Here is a 23131-nt window from a genome sequence, read left to right on the forward strand (position 1 = left end):
TGTTGCTACAGTTGGCTGTACTGTCACTAAACTAAGAACTTGCCTGTTACACTCAGAAGAAATTTTAAATTTTCTCAAATTTTAAGTTTCATTTTATTTATCACTGTGGGATTAATTTACAAAATAAATGTTCAGTAACTTTGTTTCTGACAAAGTATATGCAAAATTTATTAGCATCAACATACTTTCAGTTTAAAAACTCCAACTTTAGCATGCAATGCTAAAATGCTAATCCTGCTAAACATCATTATCTGATGCTAGCTTAAAGAATCCCTTTTCCTAAGTAGATCGCAGAGCTTTTGCACAGTGTTTCTAGTGAACTGTGTCCTGAAGGACACCCTCACAGTCTTTGTTTGGAACTGCAGTAAATATTCACTCGGCTACTATAATCCTCTAGATTTTCGAGAGTGTACTGCCAGTGCTGTAAAACAGTGAGTTGATTAAAGCAATTCTGACAGTGCGAAGTCAGCAGAGTATTGCAATGATTCTGTTAAGTGGTACTCTGCGAACATTATGCCTACAGACTATGACACACATGGGCAAATATGGTGCAAGGGCTGGAAACAGAATCGAGGTGAATGACTACAGTGAGTCTGCACAGCTTGTTAACTCGGTTGCAGTGATATCACTTTAAAGACGTGTGATAAATTAAATGTTAACATATAATTTAGACAGATTTTACTTTTATGTTAGTAAAATTTAGACTAAAACCTGTAACCACAGTTTTGTTATCCCGTGTGTGGCCCTTCGCTTGATCAAGCCTACCCCGGATTATTGGAATCCTAACGGTTTTTGGAAGGAGAATAAATGTAAATCTGTGGTCACAAACATACCTATTTTAGATATCGAAATATGCAGTTTTGTTACAAAGTATATCTTGCTTTATGAGCCATATCTAGCAACAGTGTGATTCACCACGTGGACACTAACACCATGTTGCTATTGTGTGGCCTGTTTGTTTAATCCAGCTTCTGTGTCTGTCAGGAAAGTGGGCAATTTGCATGCTGCAAGTGCTCTTAATATAAAATGTTGAAGTAGGGTGGCTCATTCCCACATTGCATCCCCACCTTTCCTCCTTCTCTCCCACTTTTGGCTGTGTGAAGTACTGGTTGGAGAGCTGTAACAGGAGTATCATTCACTGTAATGGTGGAGCGTCCTCCTCCACAGCCCTCACTTAGATCACTTAATCCACTTTAGCAGTCCAGTGCTGTGCACTGTGTGAACACAGCACGTTCACAATGGGAGGTTAGAGTGAGACGCTGACCTGTCAGTTTGCACTAAAATGCCACACTAAAACACTCGAAACCCTTGTTTCTCGCAGCTCATTTAATATGGATGTAGAGAAGGCCTGCTACACACTCCAGTCAAAATCGGGATCTTTTCTGGTAAAATATATTTTTTGGGCACACAGTATACTTTAAAATGAACATAGATGGTTGTGTCCTAGGAATACTTTAAAATCAGTGAATATGTGGGATTTCTAAGCAACAGTGGACACACTGGATACTTTATTTGACCAGTTTATTCAATTAAATTCTATCAGTTCGGTGCAAAGAGGATTCTGAAGCAGGTTTTAAAATGTAAAGATGGGAATATATGGAAGGTTGTTTTAGTAGATTTAATGTTAAATCAGTTAAACAAAAGACAATCTGCAAACTGCAGCTTAGATTTTCAGTTTAAAATTAGACACAAGTGATTGACCTGCATGTCATAAAAACAATCCCATGTAATCTACTCAACAAAACTGACAATTTGAGTGCACTTTCTTTGGGTATATCCCACATCGCGTCAGTTAACCTTTCTCAGTGCATTACACAACTAATTCTTTTAAAAGATATATCTATGGTGTACCTTGCCTGTTGCCCAGTAACAGCTGGGACAGGCTCCAGCCACAACCCTGTATTGGATAAATGGAAGGAAATGGATTTATGGACAAAAATTATGTCTACATTGGACATTTGCAATTTTAAATGAATAAACCCCAAAACTATTTTAATGACTGTCCTCCAGTCTGTCCATCCATCAGAACAATTTAGAGAACCAAAAGTAATACACAGGATGTTCACTCATCTGGAATTCCCTGACTGTTTATTGTTCACCAGAAAAAACAGTACAATAGCGCAGACCAGTATTTCTTGATTGACGTTCCAGGTTAGGGTTAGTAATTTAACTCGAATAGTTATCCCAGCATTGCATATGTATAGACAAGCGGTGGCTGGGTTTCACATTTGCACTGAATAGTTACAGTTAGGGGTGAGGAATACTAATGCCCATTAGTATTAACAAGTATAACTAATTACAACATTTTCTTATTGTAGGTTGCTTTATCTAAAAAAATATTTTAGACTGAGTGCAATACAAAATGCAAGGTGCCACCAATACAGGTATTGTAGGGAAAATCTACTTATTGTTATATTTCACATAGTCCCTAATACGTTAAATATAGTAGCTCCATAGACATTCACCTAACTAGTGAAAGAACCCTTGCTTGATTGGCAGAAGAAACCCAAATCTCTCAAATCCTTGTCACTAATACTTTTGCTGCAATATGTAGCAATAAATCTTACACTTTCTCTGATGCTTTTCCAGTGCAACTACAATGTGTTTTTTGGGGGGGAATTTAATTGCAATTAACTATGTTATCTGGTAATAAAATAGAACCTAAACGATACACAAGTCCTACAGACTTCTAGCTTGAACAGTAAAAGAGGCTCAGACAAAACAGTCCACACAGTAATTTAATAAATTCAAGCACAGACTAGAAAAAAGAGAGCAAAGGCATTTTGTATCGAATGAAAAAAGCTCAACTAGTAACAGGAAGTTTCTGCTGTAAGCTCGAATAATTACATGTTTACAGTAAAGTTATAGCCAGTCAAGCTAAATGCTCTACACATCATTACTGTTTAACAACATTTCTGTGCCAGATCTTGTTAGCCTTCTAACATGTAGCAGTCAGATAAGATGAGTAACATTCAGATTTGACTCTTGACATGACAGCGACTACAACCAAAGAGCATTTCCTTTTTTTTCCTTTTTAATGTTTTATCTAGATGAAGACTGAAGATAGTACAAGGAGGTGACACCAGATTTTATTCATTCAAGAGCAGAAAGCGCAAAAAAGCACTCAAGACAGCAAAATGAATGAATCGTCATTTTGATCAGAAAGCATAGCTGAATTTAGCAAACAGGAATGTGAAAAAACATATTTATAACCACCTTCGAAATGTACAGTGTCTGTGTAAAAAAAAACAAAAAAAAAACAGCCATAACAGTAAATTATTTTCAATACAGTCTCTCCTGTATGAAATCCAGTCAGCTCAACATACCATACTGTAAAATGTCTTTTTGTATTCAGATCAGTGCATTTATTACAAGGCTTTCTTTCAATCTGCCACATAGCCAACATGCTTCTATATAATGTATTTAATTTAAACTTTTCTTTTCCTAAAACAATCTGCCGATATATCAGTACATCCTTAATCAAGACCTTATTAAAATAAGATAGGTAGGTAGATCTCAGGCAGGTTAACACTAAGCATGAGTGCTTTATCAATTTTCAAAGTAAAGCAGTCATTTACAGTAGTTAAAAAAATGTGGTCACATTTCTTTTTTTCCCCCTCCCATTTCATGAAATGAGAGCAAAAAGCGTAAACAATGAGTTACAGAAATACGTTGCTGGCAACATGTCATTTACCTCAAAAGGAAATAGATGAATTCAGCAATAGTACAGGATGGATCTGAGTAATATAAGAACAGTTTCATTCATAGTCTTCAAATTCATTCTGACAGGCACTACTAGTACATCCACAAAGCGAGTCTATATCAGTCTTTCTTGTTGCCAAATTACTCCAAAGTCCTAAAAATCTCATATCAAACTAACCTAACCTAACAAAAGTTACTGGCAGTAGCTAAACCAAGAGATTGGGTTTAGGCACTCAATTTAAAATTATTACTGTTTAACATATGCCTCCTGATAGTTCGGTTTAGTAAGAAAGTTTAAAATGCCTGTTTAGGATAAGCTGGCATCCATCCTGATTGGATGATTATAGGTTAGAATCTTGGTGACATAAATCTGTGCTAATAACTTATTGTGTTGTGTTTACATTCCTGTAGATTAATGTGATGTGGGACTGATGTTATAACTATGTAATAACACAAATGAATTACAAGCAACAAACAAGTTTTTAAAGCTTAAAAACAGCAACAAATATCAAAGAATAAACACTTTTTAACTCCAATAGTTATTTTTTCTGGTTAACTCCACTGGTCAATAGTGTGTTCCAAGTGTTTGAAATAAAGTTTGGTTCTGGAAATTCGTGATCATTTCAGCAGTACTGTTGATAAATGATCCTTGTAATTAAAAAGGATCCTTAAATGTTCCAAGACACTCAAAAACACTTCCAACAGAGGAGACACATTTCAGTTCTGCGTATGTAACTGAACGCAGCAGGACAAAGGGAGGGCAGAAGTATAGCGTAAAGGCACTGTGTTATTTTTACAAGCCAACAGACGTAAATCCAAGAGAAATCAAGACCACATCGCTGACCACTTGTTTTTCCCAAAGGTTTTAACAGAAAATCCAGGCTGGAGTGACTGACCTCCAAACACCAATAAATCTGTTTTACTGAAATCTATCAGTAGGAAGCCAGCGAGCATCCAGAGAAGTCCGAGCTAAGGGACAGAGACAGTGCAAAAGTCAGTCAGTAGAGAGGGCATTGAGGGCAATTCTGTTAGTTTGTTCAGTGCCCACAGAGTCGAAAATACAGAAATAAATACAACACACACACACCCGCGCACACACAAACAGCTCTTACTTCACTCAGAAGCTGAACTACAAGAACAAATTCAGGAACACAGGTAGAAAATGATGCTGTAGGTAAACAAACAACGGTATTTAAAGGAACAGTTCTTCTTTTTCTTTTTTTTTGGCAAAGATTTTGATCAGAGCTGTGATTTCCCAAAGCGTTTGTGGCTGCCTCCTTGTGGCCTTCAAAGGTATTTCAATTGGGTCTTGAAAGGGCTTACCTGCCCTAAACCAAACGCCCCCAAACAGTATTTATGATCATATTTTATGATTATATATTTACATTTTAAAACATAACCAGAACTCATATATATACTCATAAAGTCAAGCTGATGAATTAAGTTACTGGCTTATTCTACCTATGTTTTGTGTATTTTCTAACTCATCGTTGTTGGGAAAATGTGTTGATGAGAGCTGTGATTATTGTTTTTGGCTGGTCGCACAAAATTTTAAGATTTCAAATCGTTTGGCAACATTTTTAAGTTTGGGAATGAATGGATTAGAAGATCAGCACTACACTCTGTTAGTCTAGGAACCCTTTCATTTATCACCTGATGGAACAATAGCCAACAGTTTGGACCATCCAGTATAGCCATTAATTGCAAATGAAGCTAATAAATACAATGAAAACAAAAACCATGATCATTATCTCATTAGACTACAGCTAGTAGTTTCTAGATTGTATTTAATAGGATACTTTTATGTATATGCAACCAGTGTCTCCTCAGAGTAATAGATCAATTCTAACTACACATGGTAACCGGAAAGCTTGTGGTACCTGAAATATCATCCCTTGTCTCCAAATTTTGCATATTCATATGCAGTGTTCTTTTACCAGATATTTTTAGGTGTAAATCCTTGTTGCCTGAAAATCTCACAGCAATGACCAGATATCTTGTAGTAGGCATAGTTGAGTATCCATACTAATCTGAGCCAGGCTTAAGTCGTCCTGGCTGCATCTAGCATTCAGAAAGTCTTATTGATCTTATCTCTAAAAAAAACTGAATATATGAACATGTTCAATAAGAAACTATTCTAAACTAATTCTTGATGGACAATACTATTTTAAGCGGGTCTGACACAACCTTTTTAGATAGATTGTTATGAAATTTGTTGATGTTTTTCACAGGTGGAAGCTTTTTCTTACTGTTATTTAAAAGAAAAAGGTGTATATATTCATAGCCCAAAGAAGGAAAAATCAGTGTGTTGAAATAACACACTGTACATGAATTCAAGCCATAACTAACCAATTAAAGATGAATATACTGTCTCACATTTCGATACCATTTAAAAAACGGAGCCTCTGATATATTTGCTTGAAAAACCCATTCACATGTGCGCAAGTGCTATATTTTTGTGTGTCCTGCACCCTTTGGATGAATGTGCCATCGTCACAATTAAGGCGACACATCTGCAGGATGCAGTTAAGCACAGAAATAATGAGAGGATGTCAAAATGGGAAGAAAGCTCAGCTGCAGACTCATAACACATGGCAATATAAATGGCAAAAAAGTAACCAAATTGTTGCCCCTTTATTTACACCATCAGCATTAGTTGTGTGCAGGTTGGCTGTTGATATTCCAGAGTAGCCCAGAAGCACTACGGCTCTGATCTGCCACCTAGTTTGCATACATTTTAGCCTCCATGTATGTATAAAGTACACAGGAAGATTAGTATGTATGTGAACAGTAACGCTTGTTTTACAGTCTACACACTGAAAAAAGAAAAATGATATAAGAGGCTTAAGTGAAAGGTAACATAAAGGAATGTTAACAGCCCAACAGCATTCACTCATCCTCACAATAACACAAAGTCACTTAAAAGGAAAAAAAAAAGATCTGTGCTTGGGTCCGCTTGTTGGTTTTGATCCTCGACTAGCCAGAAGGTCAGGAAGTCATGGTCCAAGAAAATGTTTGGTTTGTTCCTTTTAGGTTTATCCTATACACATAAAAAAATTTACACAGATGAAGGAGACCTCACAGTTGGATGGAAGGATGGCCTTCTTATTTAACAAGCACAGCTATTAGTAGATGACCTCATAGACAGTTGCCTTCTTATCTCCTGATCCCGTCACAATGTACTTATCATCAATGGAGATGTCACAGCTCAGCACAGAGGATGATTCTTTTGACTGTCGGAGGAATAAAAGATGCAAGAAAATGTATAAAAAGGGTGAGAAAGATGAAGGCTACGCAGACACACGACTTTCTTGTTATTGTAAAGACACAGAAGGTTGTTGAATTCACAATAGCTGCAAAAGTTCGGTCATACAGACTGTTGTATTTTCATTAGGAAAGTAATTTCATCCAAGGAATACCCAAGAATTACTTGTTAAGAGTTCTTATTTTTCTTTATTAAAAATAAGAAATAACACCCCCACTTGCGTGTTTTTTGTTTTTAATCTAGTAATTCATTCAGTCCAGTTTATTTATTCCCATAATTGATTCTCACCTGCTTCACTTTCCCACCTGCTGCATCACCTGTTCTTCCCTGTTCCTCTCATATGTTTTCATTCATCTAATCAGCCCCATCAGCAGGCTACTCCCAGTCTCACATTACCTAGCGCTTTAGCTCTTTGGTGTTCTGCTGCTCAATTCCGTTTTGCACCAGATTAGTCCCAATGTATGTCTTTTTTTTAGAAATAACGGTAAGTGCCCAGGATTCTGCATCAGCTGCTCCCTGTGTTTGTTTTTTTATAACCTTGAATCTCCTTGTGTGACTAAAGCTCATCTTTTGCTTTTTACCATCTGTCTTTTGTGTCATACTCTTGGGTCCTCTATATAGAACCCTGATAGCTAAACTTTACAATCAGTGAGCAAAAGCGGTGTTTGATATCTCTACCTGGGTCATTTCTCTAAAATCCATAACTCTTGGCTATTACGCTGTGCTGCACTCGGCCTCTCAGTTGCCTTTCATCCATGGTTGTGTTTTTGCCCACTTACCTGGAATATGCTGGCTCCATATGGGGTTCTCCATGCATTTAGCAGATTGTCTTTTCCTGTACTTACAAACCACTTCCCTGCAGAGGATCGACAACTGCATTAGGCTACGGCAACGAAAAACGCTTTAAATCTTTAAAAGCCAAAGTAAATTATTTAAGTGAAGGTTAATTTGCTCGCTCAGGTGCTAAACCATTATCTCATCGTTAACATCTCAAGACCTGGCACATATATTCATTTCATGTTGCAAAATACTGGTGACAACAGAATCATCTCAATAAAGTTGTTTATGCTTACCACAGTGCGCAAATCTGAGTGACAGCACACAGCTTTCATGCAGGTGGAGCTGGTATTTGTCAGGTTTGGTGACATGCAACACCTCCACATTACTGTTCTCCATCCCAACTGCCAGCCACTCTCCCGTTGGACAGTATCCCAGTGAGAAGATCTGCAACCAACACCAACATACCCATTTTAATGACAGCTATGTCTCCCTATATTCTGTGTAAATAATACTCAGTATATCTCTTATATTAGGGTAAGGTATGCATCTGTCTATTGGAGGTGGGCACAGATAGATGTTCCAAAAATATGTCATAGTCCTATACCTCAACCTTTTACATTACAAAGAGGTAGATGAATAGTTAAGTCCTTATTGTTTTTTAAAAATCCCTTTTTTACACCATGGAAGAGCAAAATGCATGCACAGGATACAACTGATAGTTGTAAAATCTGGTAAACCATTACTTCTTTTCTCTGTCAAATGGTTCCAGATTTGCTCAAGCTGTAGCAGGGGGGAGTGGGGCTAGACCTGACATTACTGGAAAGCCTAAGAACTCTATCAGCCGTGACTGTCCTCTCTGAGCTCTCTTTACTGCACACTCACCTCCTCATGTGCACACTGAAATGGCTCTATTCAGGAAAATTGCAGTAATGGTCTATTATTGCTGCTTTTCTACTCACAAGGGGGAAAAAACTAAATTCTACCTGCACATATTATTAGTGTTAAAAGTATTTGAGGACAGGGCTCAGCCGGGCTTTTAGTGTGGGTTAAATGTTCTGAACTGAGCTTGTAAATGACTGCAATAAATCAAAACCCGAGACAGTAATCACACAAACTGCAAATGGCAGTGACTTGTCCTGGGGTGCACAATTTTCATCTGTGACATTTTACCACCAAATAATAATAGACGTCTGTGCAAAACCCAAATTTCTGAACCCTGAACACACACCTGAAAGCTGCCGGAGGAGTGGAACAAATTCCACACTGCTTCATTATGATCGCTCCCAATAGTCACGTGGTGCAGTACGTGTATAAATGTGTACCTGAGAGGTGAAGTCGTGCTGTTGCAGCTGGCGTCCCTCTCTCAGGTCCCAGGACCGGACAGTGTTATCCAGACCTCCGGTCCAAAGCTTGGTCCCATCATTAGAAATGTCTATACAGCTGGCTCCATCTGTGTGGCCCTGGAACTGCCTGCAGAGAAATAGACAAACCCATAACTAACAATACTGTTTTTCTTTCAAGTTGGCTTGACATCAACCAGATCAGCATCTTGACTAAACTAATGGGTAGCCAACATGTGATGTTGTTTTGGTTTAATAGCAGGTTCTTTTTTTTTTTTTTCAGCATAATTCAATAACCTTAAATTACATTCCCCAATTCTTTACCTAACCAGAGTCTGGTTGTTAAGATCCCAGACGGCAATGTTTCCATCAGAGCAGCAGGAAAAGCAGACTTTGGAATCCGGGCTGATGGCCAGAGCATAACATGCAGGTGCAGACGAAGTTAATTCCGCTTTGATCCGAGGAGTCGGTGTAGCCAAATCCCAGATTGATAAAGTACTCGCTTCTCCCCCAACGATAAGAGTTCGTCCATCAGGAAGTAGCCGACAGGATCGAATGTAGTTATCCCTGTTCTGATGTGCCAAAAGACAACTGTCATTGAAATGTATACATGCAAGCAACTAGTGGCTGTAAAAGTGGTATTCTAAAAGTATGTTACATGAGGACCAATGTGTTGCACTCACAAGGCAGTCCAGCTGGGAAACAGGGGTCTTGTTGCCCGGGTGACTGATATCCCACACCTTGACACAGCCCTTGCCGCCGGTATAAACGTGACGTGTAGGGTTACTGATGGTAACGGCACACACCACCTCCCCGTGGGTGAGAGTATTGATCTGTCTAGCATGGCGCGGGATGCCAGGGCCGATCAGTGCATCCGGAGGAAAAGGCACAGGCTGCATTTGTCCATCAGCGCTCACATGAAAGGAATAAGCTCTGAAGCAAAATAAAAGGGTCGTGTGAGGTGATAAAGGGTGATGAGAGAAAAGTAAGAAAACATAAGCAGAGGGGAATATATGTGTGTTTCTGTGAACTTTCTCAGTATGATTATGCCATTTAAGAAAGACTAAAAAGACTTACGGTTTTCCACCAGGAATGCCCGACAGGTTAGGAGGAAGTCCAGGAACACGTATGTGGTGGTGAGGATCAAATCCTACCTAAAGAACACAAGAGTGAGACGTTTTTAAAATATACAAAAATGCTTAAACAAATAGAAGACTCGAATGAAGTCAGGTGTGCAGGGCAGGTAGGCATTTATATTGACGTGACAGGAAAGGAAGTTTGTTTTTACATCCAGCGACCTCATTTATAAAATTAACAAACGATCAGTTTTAATCCCAGCTATGACTCAAGCAGAAACCAAGCGCAAGTAGGTGTTTTTAAAAAACACTCTGATGTGGAAATTATTTTCTCTCTCAGAAAAGTCTAGACTTAACCTAAGTGATTTTCCCACTGTTTATGTTGGGTCATTACAGATACCCAGTAGGAATTAATTGCCAGACATCAAGGTGTTTTGAATTAACAGGAGGATTAAAATTAATTAAGAGAAGGACGTTTTGTAAATAGCATGTCAAATTAGAAACAAGTGCCCTCGCCTGTTCTTGCATTATTGGAAAATCCTGGTAAGTGTGCTCTAGAGGCAGGAGATTTTTCAAAGGCTGCAATGCACTTTTTTTTTGTGAATCATGATATGTGGTTATAATAACGTCAGAAACAGTTCAGTCTTTATGCTCTACCTTGTCCACACTCCGTAGCTGCAGGTTTTGCTTTGCTCATCAACTCATTAGTTGAGTAAATACCACATGTTGCCCTGCTTCAACCTCCTCAACCATCGCCATGAACAGTTTTCATTCTTTTTTTGCACAATGTTTTTAAGCATTTTCTTACTAATTGAACATAAGCATACCATTGGGATTAATCTTAAAACGAATTAAAAGTTAAAATGCTAAATACATTTTTTATGAATGAAGTTGTACTCCTAAATTACCTTGAAGTAAATTTCCAATTAAAATTTTTGGTACAAGATACATGCCAGCATTTCAAAGCAGATTTAAGCAACAGTCAACAGAAAAATAATAATAAAATCCTGGTGAGACCACCATTTTTAGCTTTTGTTCTAATTCAGTTTAGTTTTTAATCTCTCAAAAACGCTTGCATAGTTTCACTGGGGATGGTAGTTAACGGTACTGTGTTTACCTGCTACCTGGTGAAAGATTGTCATCACACAGAGAACGTTTGTTCATACATGGTTACCATTTTAGGACAGTTTCTCATTTCACAACTGACATAAACGGTTGAAAATACAGTCGTAAAAACACACCTAAACAGAATAACTTGCAAAAAATTGACTAATTATTAGAATCCCCAAACATCACAATATTAGTTGTTTTCCACTAAATCATTTTTGTCTTTAAAGTACATTTTTAACACTGACAGAATAGGTAGCTAATGTTTACGTCTGCTGTCTGCACGCATCTGTGAGTGTTCAGGTACCACTTGTGTGCGTCCGTAGGCTGCAACAGCGGCCGCGGCCACTGCACTCATCTGTGGGGAAATGTTATGCAAGCCAGTGTAGGCTGCTCCTGTTCCACTCAGCTCTCCATTCATACCAGGGTGAGGAACCATTCCGAATGGGCCAGGGTACGAGCAGGGCACTGCCAGGGGTGTGCGAAGACCAGGAGCTACAAAACAAGACAGCCAGATTGTGACGCAAACATCTATCTTTTTCAACTGTGGTGTACAAAGGTTATTTTTTTGCTTTAAAGCAAAGGTTTAGTCTTAAATACAGAGATTTTTGTTAAGCTAGTCTATGGTAATAGGCTTTTTTTAAAGTTTTCAAAAACATATACTTATGTATTTGCACTGAGTCATATCCACCATCTGACAGATGCAGGCAAAGATGTTTTATGTTATGCTTGCAACACTTACTCAGTGCCTCAACTCCTGATGATTTACTGGGTGCAGACCTCAGGCCTGTGGTGGAGGCACTGCTGGGTGTGGGGGCTTCAGAGCGGGATGTGGGAGTGCTGGACTTGGACACGGGAGTTGTTGACTTCTCATTCTACCGGAAAAATTAAAAAAGAAAGATTTCTACATACAGAAGGGTTTCAGAGGTGAAAGACATGGAAATAAATCTTTATGCTTTTTTTTTTCAAATATAATAACAGTGCAGGAGCATTCATGCGTCAGTTTATTCTAAGACTCATTAAATTGATATTCTATAAAAATGTCGAATAGTCCTTTATCTCTTGGATTTTATCTTACATCTTTCATGTGGTTTACAGTTTGCCAGATTTACTATTTGATCATTTTTACAGAAGCAAATAAGCATTGTTTAACCCTTTATTTAGAGGGTTTCTTGAAAGAAATTAAATGAAAAGGAGGCTACACAAATGACTCACCATATTAATATCTTTAGACTTGGAGGAAGGTGTGCTGCTGGAGGAAGCAATTGAGGAAGGGCTCAGTGGTGGGTCTTTCTTCAACAGGCGACTTTTGTCCAACCCATTCTCCCGAGGAGAGTGTGCAGGACTTCCTCGGGGAGACACTGGATCCTGTAAGCATTAAACCGAAATAATTCACATTTTCTCAACAGGTAACACACAGGATGGTAGACTGGTAGTGTGCAGGTAATATTTTGTACCTCGTTGGAGACGTCGACGACCAAGTTGTCATCACTCTTTTCTCCATCACTTTCCTGGGACAAACACAAACAAGGACCATACAAAGGTAAATAAAATAGACCTCCCAGAATGTAGATTTGAGAATAGGCAACAAGCTAATTATTCTTTGTTGAAAAGTGTGTGTGCTCATGTCTGTGTCCACTTTTTTTTTTTTTACATTTATTTAAATTAATTTATTATATGAACACAAATCAGAATCAGTTTATTGAACTCAACACCTAATAACAAATTCATGTACAAATTCAGTTTAATCAAGTAGTTCCCTCATTGTGAGAGAAGACCATAAAATAGTGTAATAATATATTTTAGCAGAAGAAGTCTGTATGTGTTATATTTGCTGATGGGCATCATTAGGTACACATTGCTAATACTGGGTTGGACTCTTCTGCCTTCAGAACTGATGTAATGGTTCATGAAATAGACTCAAAAAGGTGCTAAAAATATTCCTCAGAGATTTGGGTCAATGTTGACATGATAGCAACAAACAGTTGTTAGCTGTACGTCCATGATGTGAATCTCCACCACGTCCCAAATTTCCACCACGTCAAATGGCCATTTGATTACAGTGAACTCACTGTCATGAAGAAAACACTTTGATCTGAGCTTTGTGGCATGGTATATTATCCTACTGGAAGCAGCGAGAGGATGGGTACACTCTAGTCATAAATGGATAGACACGGTCAACAACAATACCAAGGTAAGCTGTTTAACCCATTAAAATCAATGGGGGCATCAAACTTTTAGATCAAACTACCGTAACTCTTGAACCAATCAGAAAATTCCAGTGGTTGCTGAAAGCAGCAACTCTGTGCTTTACAGTAATCCCATGCGGGGCGCCACAAATAACACAGAAAACAGGAAAAACAAAGCAATAAAATGAACCCAAATCCCTGATAAGATGTCTGTTTTCTGTAGAGCACCATCAAACCACTCAGTCTGTCTTGTTTCAACCAAACTTCAATGGTGCTGTGACGCGTGGGATTACCGTAATGACCCTAATATCACTGAAAAGCGCATAGTCCTTGCTTTTAGAAAGCAACTGTTACCTGTCTAACACCAGTGACAGGTTAGGCTTTAGAGGGTTAAACAATGCCTATTTGCTACTGAGGGGCAGAGTTTGCCAAGAAAACATTAACCAAATACCATTACACTAAAAGCAGCCTGAACCATTAATACAAGGTGGAATGGGTCAATGCTTTCACATCATTGGTGCCATATTCTGACCCTGCCATTCAAATGTTGCGACTCATAAGACAAGCAAACATGCCCGGTTTAGACTTCAGCAGGTCATCTTGACCATGTCTGCATGTTACTGACTTGTAATTGGTTGATCAGATATTTGAATTAACATGCAGCTGAGCAGTTGTACCTAACAAAGCGGCTAAAGGTGGCATTTGTGGGGTGGTAAGGTTTGAAACAGGTATGGTTGGTATATAACATGATGTGAGTGAGGGGTGTTCCATGTGTACAGCATGTGACTTGCCTGCCTGAACTAGCTCACAGGCTACACGCCATTTGTTAAATATACTGGTCAAAATGGATTCACTAGAAGCATCCCAGTGGGTCATCTGACTGAGTTACAGGCCATAAACTGCATCATCCTTGGTTCAAAGACCTTTGGCGCGCCATGTTTCTACAAGTCTCTAGCATCTCTCCTAATCTCATCTCTGAAATAAAGAACAAATAATCTCAGTTTACTTCATTTAGACAAAAAAGTGTAGTTACTGTAGATATGACAGTACAGGGCCATGTAATCACAAGAGAACTGAATAATTGAGCTCTCCCTGTCCCTAATCCTTTCTAATGAGCTTGATAATAAATCTTCTCCGCAGCTCAAAAACTATTCATTTTAGCATATTCACTCACATAGCGTGTGGAGGTCAGTTCCTTATCATCTGTCTTCTGTTTTTTGCTGTCAGAGGAATAATCGCTTGAACTTCGATGCTTCTCTCCAGTTCGAAAATTGGCTGACGGAGAGACAGATGAGCTCTGGAAGAAAAAAAACAACCATTTACTTAACTGAAGCTGATTAAAACTGATCTTTTTTGTTTGTAAAGTACATAAACCCTGCACTGGAAAATCAGAATAAAATCAGAAATCAGGCAGAATCAGACAAGAACAGGCCCGTTTTCTAGCTCAAACATGTGTGGAAAATAGCTATTAGAGCAACGGTTTTTGCTATAGAAAATCGTTCATTTCCATTGACATTGAATTCCAGAAACACATATAACTCAAACTTGTGCTAATAGCAACAAAACACACTTCCGGACAGAAGGAAAATTAATATAAAATTACATTTGTTTGTATTCAACAAAAACCTACATTTAAAGATTAGGTTACATTTTCTGGGATGTGAAACCCAACCCAAATGGACACAGAAAGAATCATCCAAGCTCCACTGAAGAAGATGTGATTATCAAAGGCAAAAAAAGTTGAGATAAATTACTAATCTTCCCCAGGACAGACTGATAGGAAATATGTACGCTGCAGCTTTTACCGCTTGAAGAAACTTGGAATGTGTTGAGAGCCGTGCGGTCAGTCAACAATCTGAGCAAAAAGACAAAGCTGAGCGGTGCAGACACAACGTACGCCGCGGCTAGATTTCTGTATCGCTTTTAAAATATCCCCTGGCTGTCAAAACAATTTCCTTTTTACTGTATCACACAATACAAAAGCAGCACTGCAGCCTTGACAGTTTGACTACAACATCGCAGCTTTACGGGGAGGGCTTGGCTGACGTCTCTCTTTCTTAATCAAATATGGCATCCTTTAAATACCATTACTGAAGGATTAATCTTCTTTGAGAAGCAAGGATCAAAATAAGGTCAGCTAAACATTTCCCCTCCAGCTCTGCCTGCCTCTGCTGATCTCTCTCTCTCTCTCTCTCACTCACTCATTGGGAGGTCCTTCTTACCCAGCAGACGATGGACAGAGAAGAAAAATAAAGCAGGACCTTTAGCTCGACCTTTCCACTAACTCACGCTTGTAACCTTTCCGCTGCCCTTTGCCGTGCTGCAAGTGTTGATGACAAAGATTCTGTGGGGGAGGAGTGAGGGGTTCACTGTGTGTGTGTGTGTGTGTCTGTGTGCGTGAGTGTGCTGCTCAGGCAGCACTTGTACCTGTTTACATTTTAGTACTCCATATGTGCAAACAGTGTTAAGGAGTCAGTGTGTGTACAGGTGTGTGTCTCGTCTTGAGTGAGACGAGGCAAACTGAGCCCCTGACTCTGTGTCGCTCTATTTCCAGACAGATTAGATTAATTAGCCTGCAAATTAGCTCTTTCAAAAACATCAAAGCAAATTAATTCTGCCGCAGAGACAAATGAAGGCGCTGCCGACAGCACGAGCATTATGAACGTGAGGACCTCTGAGGTGTGGTTGAGTGAGAGTATTCATTTTCATTCACATCATAATTATATTTGCCTCCCATTTCAAATTGATTCTGCAGGTCCTGATAATGATATCTGCAACCTCGAGTGTTTTGTATTTTTCAGCTTTACAAACAGTCTCGCTCCCTAGTGTCTCTCGGGTAATTAGGAGCACGGACGTCCAGGATGAAGTTACTATGCCGTTGTTAGGCACTGTAAATTTATGCTCAGCGTGGATGTTTGGGGTGCATCACAGGGTTATAAAAATAGAGTTCAAATCCAGTTCAAATGCAGTCTGACACTGAGAAGTTGCTGCACCTGAGTCTGACACCTTTTCCAAAAAATCTAACTTTGTCTGTCTTCCGCTTCTAGTCTTCCACTGGGAGCAACAGGTCAATTTTGAAGGAGTTTCTGGTGTAGCCAGTGGACACACAAGACTTTAGGTACAGTAAAGGTAATAAAAAGACTAAGCTTTTTCAAGATTGCATTTGAGCAAATGTGTTTTTTCTTTTGCTCTCCACAGAGACCGTTTAACTAGATGCAACCAAATCCTGCTCAGGATTAGAGCTACAAGCAGACGACCAGATGGAAGCCAGAAAGGTTCCAGGTGCTAAAAATCATACATTTTACTTACAAACTGCAAATTTATAAGAAGATATGTTTTTATAGAGATTACACACAGAGCCACTTGTTCAATCAAATTACTGCCAAACTTTATCACAGAAAATACTAAATAGCATGCTATCTGAAAATCCTGTGTCATCAACATGCACAAAAACACAGAACTTCCCCATGTGCAGCATGAAAAAAGTGTGTAAATGTGTAAATCCTCTCATATTGTTCTCCAAAGAAACAACTTCTTTGTTCAGAGACATTTTAGCAACAACCACATTGCCCAAGTAAGTCCAATTTATCTAGATCTAAGGGTAGATTTACCTCACAGTGTCCATATTTGTGCTATAAATTCAAAACCAGCCTTTCAGTTTTAAACTATTTAAACTACAAGGAACGTTCTTGTTCTCTGAAGTCATCAGCAAATTTGCACAGATCGAAGAATTGCGAATTTATAAACGAATATGTCTTTTTCTACGCTGGACCACAGGGGGCTCTGCACAAATGATTTCTGAAAAAACCCCAAATCTTTAGAACTCTGGCTTGATGTAATTTTGTCTAATAGTTCTCTCACTCTGCTCAGCTCAATTTGTCACTTATTATTCTGCAGCCAACACAGCATGGGAAGCCAGACTGTACATTGTATGCAGAGCTTTTAAAGAGCATCCCGGCATAAACAAAGACAAGCAGACTGCAACTGTACAGCTTGTTTACCAGCGACAAAATTCAACACAAAAAGCACAGAAAGAGAAGACCACTGTAGCGATCGCACAAACAACAAGCTGCACTGCATTTATACTTCAACAGGTGATTAACTGTAAAGGTCAGTCTAAACTTGAAAGCGACCTCATTAGAAATGTATTCCTCCTGTTTCTTTAAAAAAAAAAAAGACAAAAACAATCCCGCAGACAGACAAAGATGGTTACAATGTTACTATGTGATTCTACGCGTCTAATTTGATTTAAGGTCATTAAAAAAGAGAAAACCTGTTTGTGAAAATTTGCATTTCAGAAATGACTAAAAGAAAACGCCACAAACACTAAAAACACAGAATTAAAATAAGACTGTCATTGACCACTGATCCAGCAATTAATGTGTACTCATAATCAGGTCTGTGAAGTTGTAGTCCTTGAACGCACCATAAAGTAACTGCATAATTGACTGCCTGTACTGGCGTCTATACACACATAAGCACACACACCAGTAGCGTTTACATTCACGTAGCTTTATCAGTGTGTGAGGTGCTAACGCCAAGGACATTAAGGCACAGATGTTCATGCAATTCACACACACTGTACTCTGTGGACTGTTGCCAAGGCAACTGCAGACCACTGACAAGGGGCTTATTGGTTTCATGAAGTGACTGTTGGCCGCCATGTCAAAGAGCAGCTCTGCATGTGTGTGTGTGTGTGTGTGTGTGTGTTCTCACAGGGCACTAATGAAAGGCATCCATCATTCTGGCCTCTCTCTATCTTTATCAAAGCGTTCTTGTGACCTCACACTCACACACACACACTGCTAATCTCTCCCATCATGGTGCCTACACCTCTGAGCGTATGTGCATGTGCATCCAGGTGTGTTTGAACATGTGTGTGTGTGTGGAGGAGGAGAAAACTACATGGGGGGCAAGAGATAACAAACATACCTCCAGTTAGAGCATTCCTCCTGTTTCCGCCTACTCCAAAACACCAAAGAACACACACACACACACACACACATGCACAGGCTTCTAAACTCATGCATGTTTGTGTAAAAGTGTGTGCGCTCAGGCTGCTGGTATAAAGAAATGCTAATCTGCTCATTGAGTATTCAACAAACCAAATGTTTGCCTTGGGAAAAACGCTGCGCTTAAGGGACTAATTACTACAAGCGCTGGATAGAACAGTGATCTGTTGCGCTGCCTCTTTCTGCTCCCTCCTTCCTTCACTAACCATACTGTGCTTTCTCCCCCCCACTTTCTTCTCTGCTCACCTTGGGGTTTCTCTTTCACACTGTTTTGTTTTTTTCTTCCCGAGCTGTTACCAGTTTCCCATATCTGATATTTTTATTACACACAAAGCACAAGTGAAGAATATGAAAATGACAATAAGATCAGAAGCTTATAATGTTTTCTTTAAGCCTTAGTGTGGTCATTTTCATTTCCAATTACATTGACAAGCATAAAATAAAATTTCATAATAGGACATTTGTGTGAACATCCATCCATTCTTTTTCTTAACCACTTATCCAATTAAGGGTGGCAGGGGGGCTGGAACCTATCCCAGCTGTCATTTGGCGAGCGGCAGGATGCACCCCGAACATGTCGCCAGTCCGACATGTTCGGAGCTTTGTGGGAACATATTAACAATATCTTTTTACAGTAATGTTTTAAATCAAATACTATATGTGTAAATATTTAGGATCTTGGAAATGTCACAGAACTGTTTCCAGTTTGATGGCTGTCTCTAACAGTCTCTTTTACTTAAACACAGACGTGCACATACACATCCTTAAAGCCAACATCAAGATTTCATCACAGACAGGCTTTTTGTGTGCGTTATGAATAAAAATCAAAACCTGTCTATCCTTTTATATCAACAAAAACAAAAATAATTCAAAGTACAAAATGACACAGAGAAGTTGAGCGAGCAGAAGTGAAGCTATGCTCTAAACATGTCTTTTTTTTTTTCTTTTACAAAGGGAATAAAGAAAGGAAGGACTTACCTTGACTGAGTCTCTGTCTGAGAGGGCGGAGGGCATGAGATAGAAAAAAAGAATGACAGATTCAATGTCTGAAGCACAAGAACACACTGGCAAACACACAAACACACACACTGCTGCATATAACAGATACATACAGATACAAAAAGAGAGCTAATGGCGAATTTATGATATTTTTGATGAAGATAGTGGGGAATTTCATTACTGTTTATGGATCTTGACGGGTACTATTAGAGCACTACTGCAAATAAATAGCACTTACACCTCTTTTCCAAATTAACAGATAAATCTCTTACAGTTTTGCTCTCAATTAACCATTCACGCACGCTTTCACACATTGATAGTGACAGGGGTGTCTTTGAAAGCAGACCTCTACACACTGGAAACTCTAAGTTCATTATTTTGCCCAAGGCACTTCGACAAATGAACAGGAGCAGCTGCAGATTAATCAATCAACCTAACTTGCTCTAAATCCTAATTGCAAAGTTTTGGAGAACCTTTTGAGGATTCAGATAAAGTAAGAAGTGGAAACCTCCGTTTTTCGGCTTTAAGACTTGTGTGCTGATGTTTGCAACTTTATTGGGGCAGAACTCAGCACACTGGTAACACTAAGGCTACGTCCACACTCACTCTCCGTTTTGGCCTCCCGTCCACACTGAGACCGTTTTCGCTGATGGAAAATGCAGCGTTTTGAGAACGCTCTTGAAAACGCATACATTTGGAAACGGTGCTCTCGCGTCGCAAAAACGCAGACTTTCTAAAACGATGAGGCATGTTAGTCATCTTAGTTTAACTGGTCGCAGCCATGCGACCAGTTAAACTAAGATAGCGGAGGGCATTATACAGCAGTTGTTTTGTTTGCTCTGAATTTTGACAGCCCTATTAAAGATTAATATCAGCTTGTATATGCTCCAGGTGGCTTTTCTTCAAATTCTTTAACTCTCACTCGATTTTGCAACTTTGTACTTTTGTGTCACTCGCAGCAACAACTCTGTGCTTTTCCTCAACATTTTGCCGCGAGGTTTCAAAGAGCCGGAAAGTAAATAAGCGGCAGAGTAAATGAGGCAGGTCGAATCTTCTTGTGTTTCATGCATGCACGGTAGTGGAACGTAAGCATTTTCGGCCGTTTGTGGATGCACAACTCTGTGAAAACAACTGAAAAAAGTGGACGTAGCCTAAATGCTAACCAAGTGGTGTTGGTGCCTAAACCAAAACATACAATACAAAAATAAAAGTGGGCAGTAAGATAAAAACAACTAAAGCAAGAAAGTAGAAAAAACAACTCAGATAAATGTTGGAGGATTTGTTGGTTTAATTTGTGTTTGCCTCAGTACTCTGCTCTCAGCTGACATAGTGAATCGATTTTTATTTATTAGAGTTTGTACATTATCCGTCATTTTCAGTGTCAGTCTTTTAACACATTAATATTAACCATTATTACTGACCAGTGAAGTTTCTAAATGTGGTGAAGTCCAGCGAAAATGCTTTTTAAAATACTAAAAGGGGAAAAAAGAAAGTTTTTATTCCCTTTGTTCACATAGTCATTTCAGGAAGCAAGCTGTAGCTGGAACTGTATTCTTAGTGACTGTGCTCCTTAGGTGGGTAAGTATTACCTCAGTTAGCAGCCGTTAGCTTTACTGCAGCTACAGTGCAAGGTTAACTGCTCTGCTGCACTGTAAAAACCCTCACTGACATGCTGCAACAGAGTAATTAAGTGCTGGCACACAGTTTCAAACCTACACGCACACGTACGCACACGTACGCACACATGCACACACATAGTCTCAATGAAGAGTAATTAAATGCTTGAGCTCAAAGTCAGCTCAGAGAAGAATTAGAAGCGCTCTGTGTGAACAGCAGAAAAGAGGCATCATGGTGGTTGTGTATTGCTTCCTATTAGGCCAATTAAAATGGCATAAAGACAAATCAGTTTTTAATTGTTTAACTGCTGTTCATTCAGAGCACTAACAATTAAGCATCAGCCATTACAAGTGGTAATTCGTAATGCTGGCTGAATACTTTGACATATAAGAGTGGATTTGGATCATTAACTGAACAAAAGATTTAAGCTTTGATGTTTATGTTTAACAAATATATTTAGCATCTGTCTGTGAGTGAAATAAAACAGCCAAGTTGTTGCGAAGTATTTTAGTCCGCTTCAAACTATCTCACCAAGAGTCACGATAAAAACAAAGTGTACTTTCTTACAATTATAAGGCGGCACACATCAAGGCATAATCAAAACCTCTTGTCCTCAGCGGGTTTTAAATGAGGGAAATAAACCTCAGCTGAATGACAACATGTGATATATTATACTGTGCAATTATTTGTTGAACACAAATAAAGCCAAAACGCACAAGCAGTGTGTGTAAGTAAGTAGCAGTCAGGTTGTGCACACCCATTTAATTAACTGATCATCAGCAAGTGTGAGCACCTCTATAAAAACAGAGACTTTGGCAGTTTGCTCGTCGTTAACATTCAGGGGTGTGTTAAAACAATGCCAAGGAGGAAAGACATCAATAATTATCTTGGAGAAGCAATTGATGCTGCCCATTAATTAAGGAAGTCTTATAAGGCCATTTCCAAACATTCTGAAGTCTATTATCATCATTAAAAAATATTCACAAGCAGGAAACATTCAAGAATGCTGCTAATCTTCCCAGGAGTGGTTATCCCAGCAAATTTTACCTAAGATCAGACCTTGCAATGCAATACAGAGAAAGAGCTACATTCCTGACTCTGCAGCCCTCAGTTAGCATGTCAACTGTTAAAGTTCCTGACAGTGCAATTACAAATATGGCTCGTTTGGAAGGTTTGCCAGGAGTAAGCCCTTTCTCTATAAAGAGAACATGGCAGCACAGCTAAAGTTAGCAAAGTTGCTTCTGAACAAACCACAGCATTCCTGGAACAATGTCCGAGGACATACAAGACCAAAGTGGAGATGTCTGGCCGTGATGCACAGCGCCATATCTGGCTTTAACCAAACAGAGCATATCCAAACAAACACCTCATATCAGCTGTAGAACACAGCAATGCAGGGTTGATGATTTGTAATCACAGAATCTGGGCACCTTGCAGTCAACGAGTTAACCACAAACTCCTCTGTATAATAATACAATAATATAATAATATTCTAGACTAATGTGAGGCCATCTGTCTGAACGCTTAAGCTTGGTTAAAACTGGGTAATCCAACAGGACAATGATTCTAAATACAACAGCAAATCTACAACAGCAAAAAAAGCAAAAAAGACGCAGCAATGGCACAGTTAGATCTCAGACCAACTGAAATGCTATGGCAGGACCTTTAGAGAGCAGGAGATAAAGGTCTGCTCTCAAATCTCAGGTGACTGAAACAATGTTGCAAAGATGAGTGAGCAAAAATGTGTCCACAATAATGTGAGAGACTGTCATAAGGAAGGCATTACTTTAAGTTATTGCTGTCAAAGGTGGTTCTACAAGCTATTGAAGCTTTTTCACAGGCTGCTTCTGCGTTTTGGCTTAGTTTTTGTTAAATAATGACATAATGCAATATATCATCTGTTGTTGTTTAACTGAGATTGTGTTTACCTGATTTTAAGACCTGATACACCTTGGCTGAAAAGACTAGATAGGTTTATCCCAATTGGGGAAACCTTAGAACTGACAGAGAGTGTGCTTTCTTTTTGCCTTTACAGTAAACAAAC

At 39.0% G+C, this 23131-nt stretch overlaps 1 protein-coding gene across 5 annotated transcripts in view; it reads right to left on the minus strand.

Moving 5' to 3' along the window:
* Positions 1-1378: 1378 nt before the first annotated feature.
* Positions 1379-23131, minus strand: part of LOC120745767 (transducin-like enhancer protein 4) — a 46078-nt gene continuing 24325 nt past the window's right edge. For 3 of the 5 annotated variants that reach the window (XM_040050906.1, XM_040050905.1, XM_040050907.1), the window contains exons 8-21: positions 19450-19466; positions 14634-14756; positions 12728-12781; positions 12486-12638; positions 12013-12145; positions 11578-11765; positions 10165-10241; positions 9771-10020; positions 9412-9659; positions 9070-9217; positions 8041-8191; positions 7747-7823; positions 6840-6935; positions 1379-6742 (exon numbers count right to left, since the gene is read on the minus strand). In XM_040050906.1, coding sequence (XP_039906840.1) covers positions 6602-6742; positions 6840-6935; positions 7747-7823; positions 8041-8191; positions 9070-9217; positions 9412-9659; positions 9771-10020; positions 10165-10241; positions 11578-11765; positions 12013-12145; positions 12486-12638; positions 12728-12781; positions 14634-14756; positions 19450-19466 — 1856 coding nt within the window. In that variant the 3' untranslated portion in view covers positions 1379-6601. Of the gene's footprint in view, positions 6936-7746; positions 7824-8040; positions 8192-9069; positions 9218-9411; positions 9660-9770; positions 10021-10164; positions 10242-11577; positions 11766-12012; positions 12146-12485; positions 12639-12727; positions 12782-14633; positions 14757-19449; positions 19467-23131 lie in introns of all 5 variants that reach the window. The other 2 variants (XM_040050910.1, XM_040050909.1) reach the window with 1 other exon arrangement.

The sequence above is a fragment of the Simochromis diagramma genome, unplaced genomic scaffold (assembly GCF_900408965.1).
Source record: "Simochromis diagramma unplaced genomic scaffold, fSimDia1.1 OVJJ01000131.1, whole genome shotgun sequence".
In the NCBI taxonomy this organism is placed as follows: domain Eukaryota; kingdom Metazoa; phylum Chordata; class Actinopteri; order Cichliformes; family Cichlidae; genus Simochromis; species Simochromis diagramma.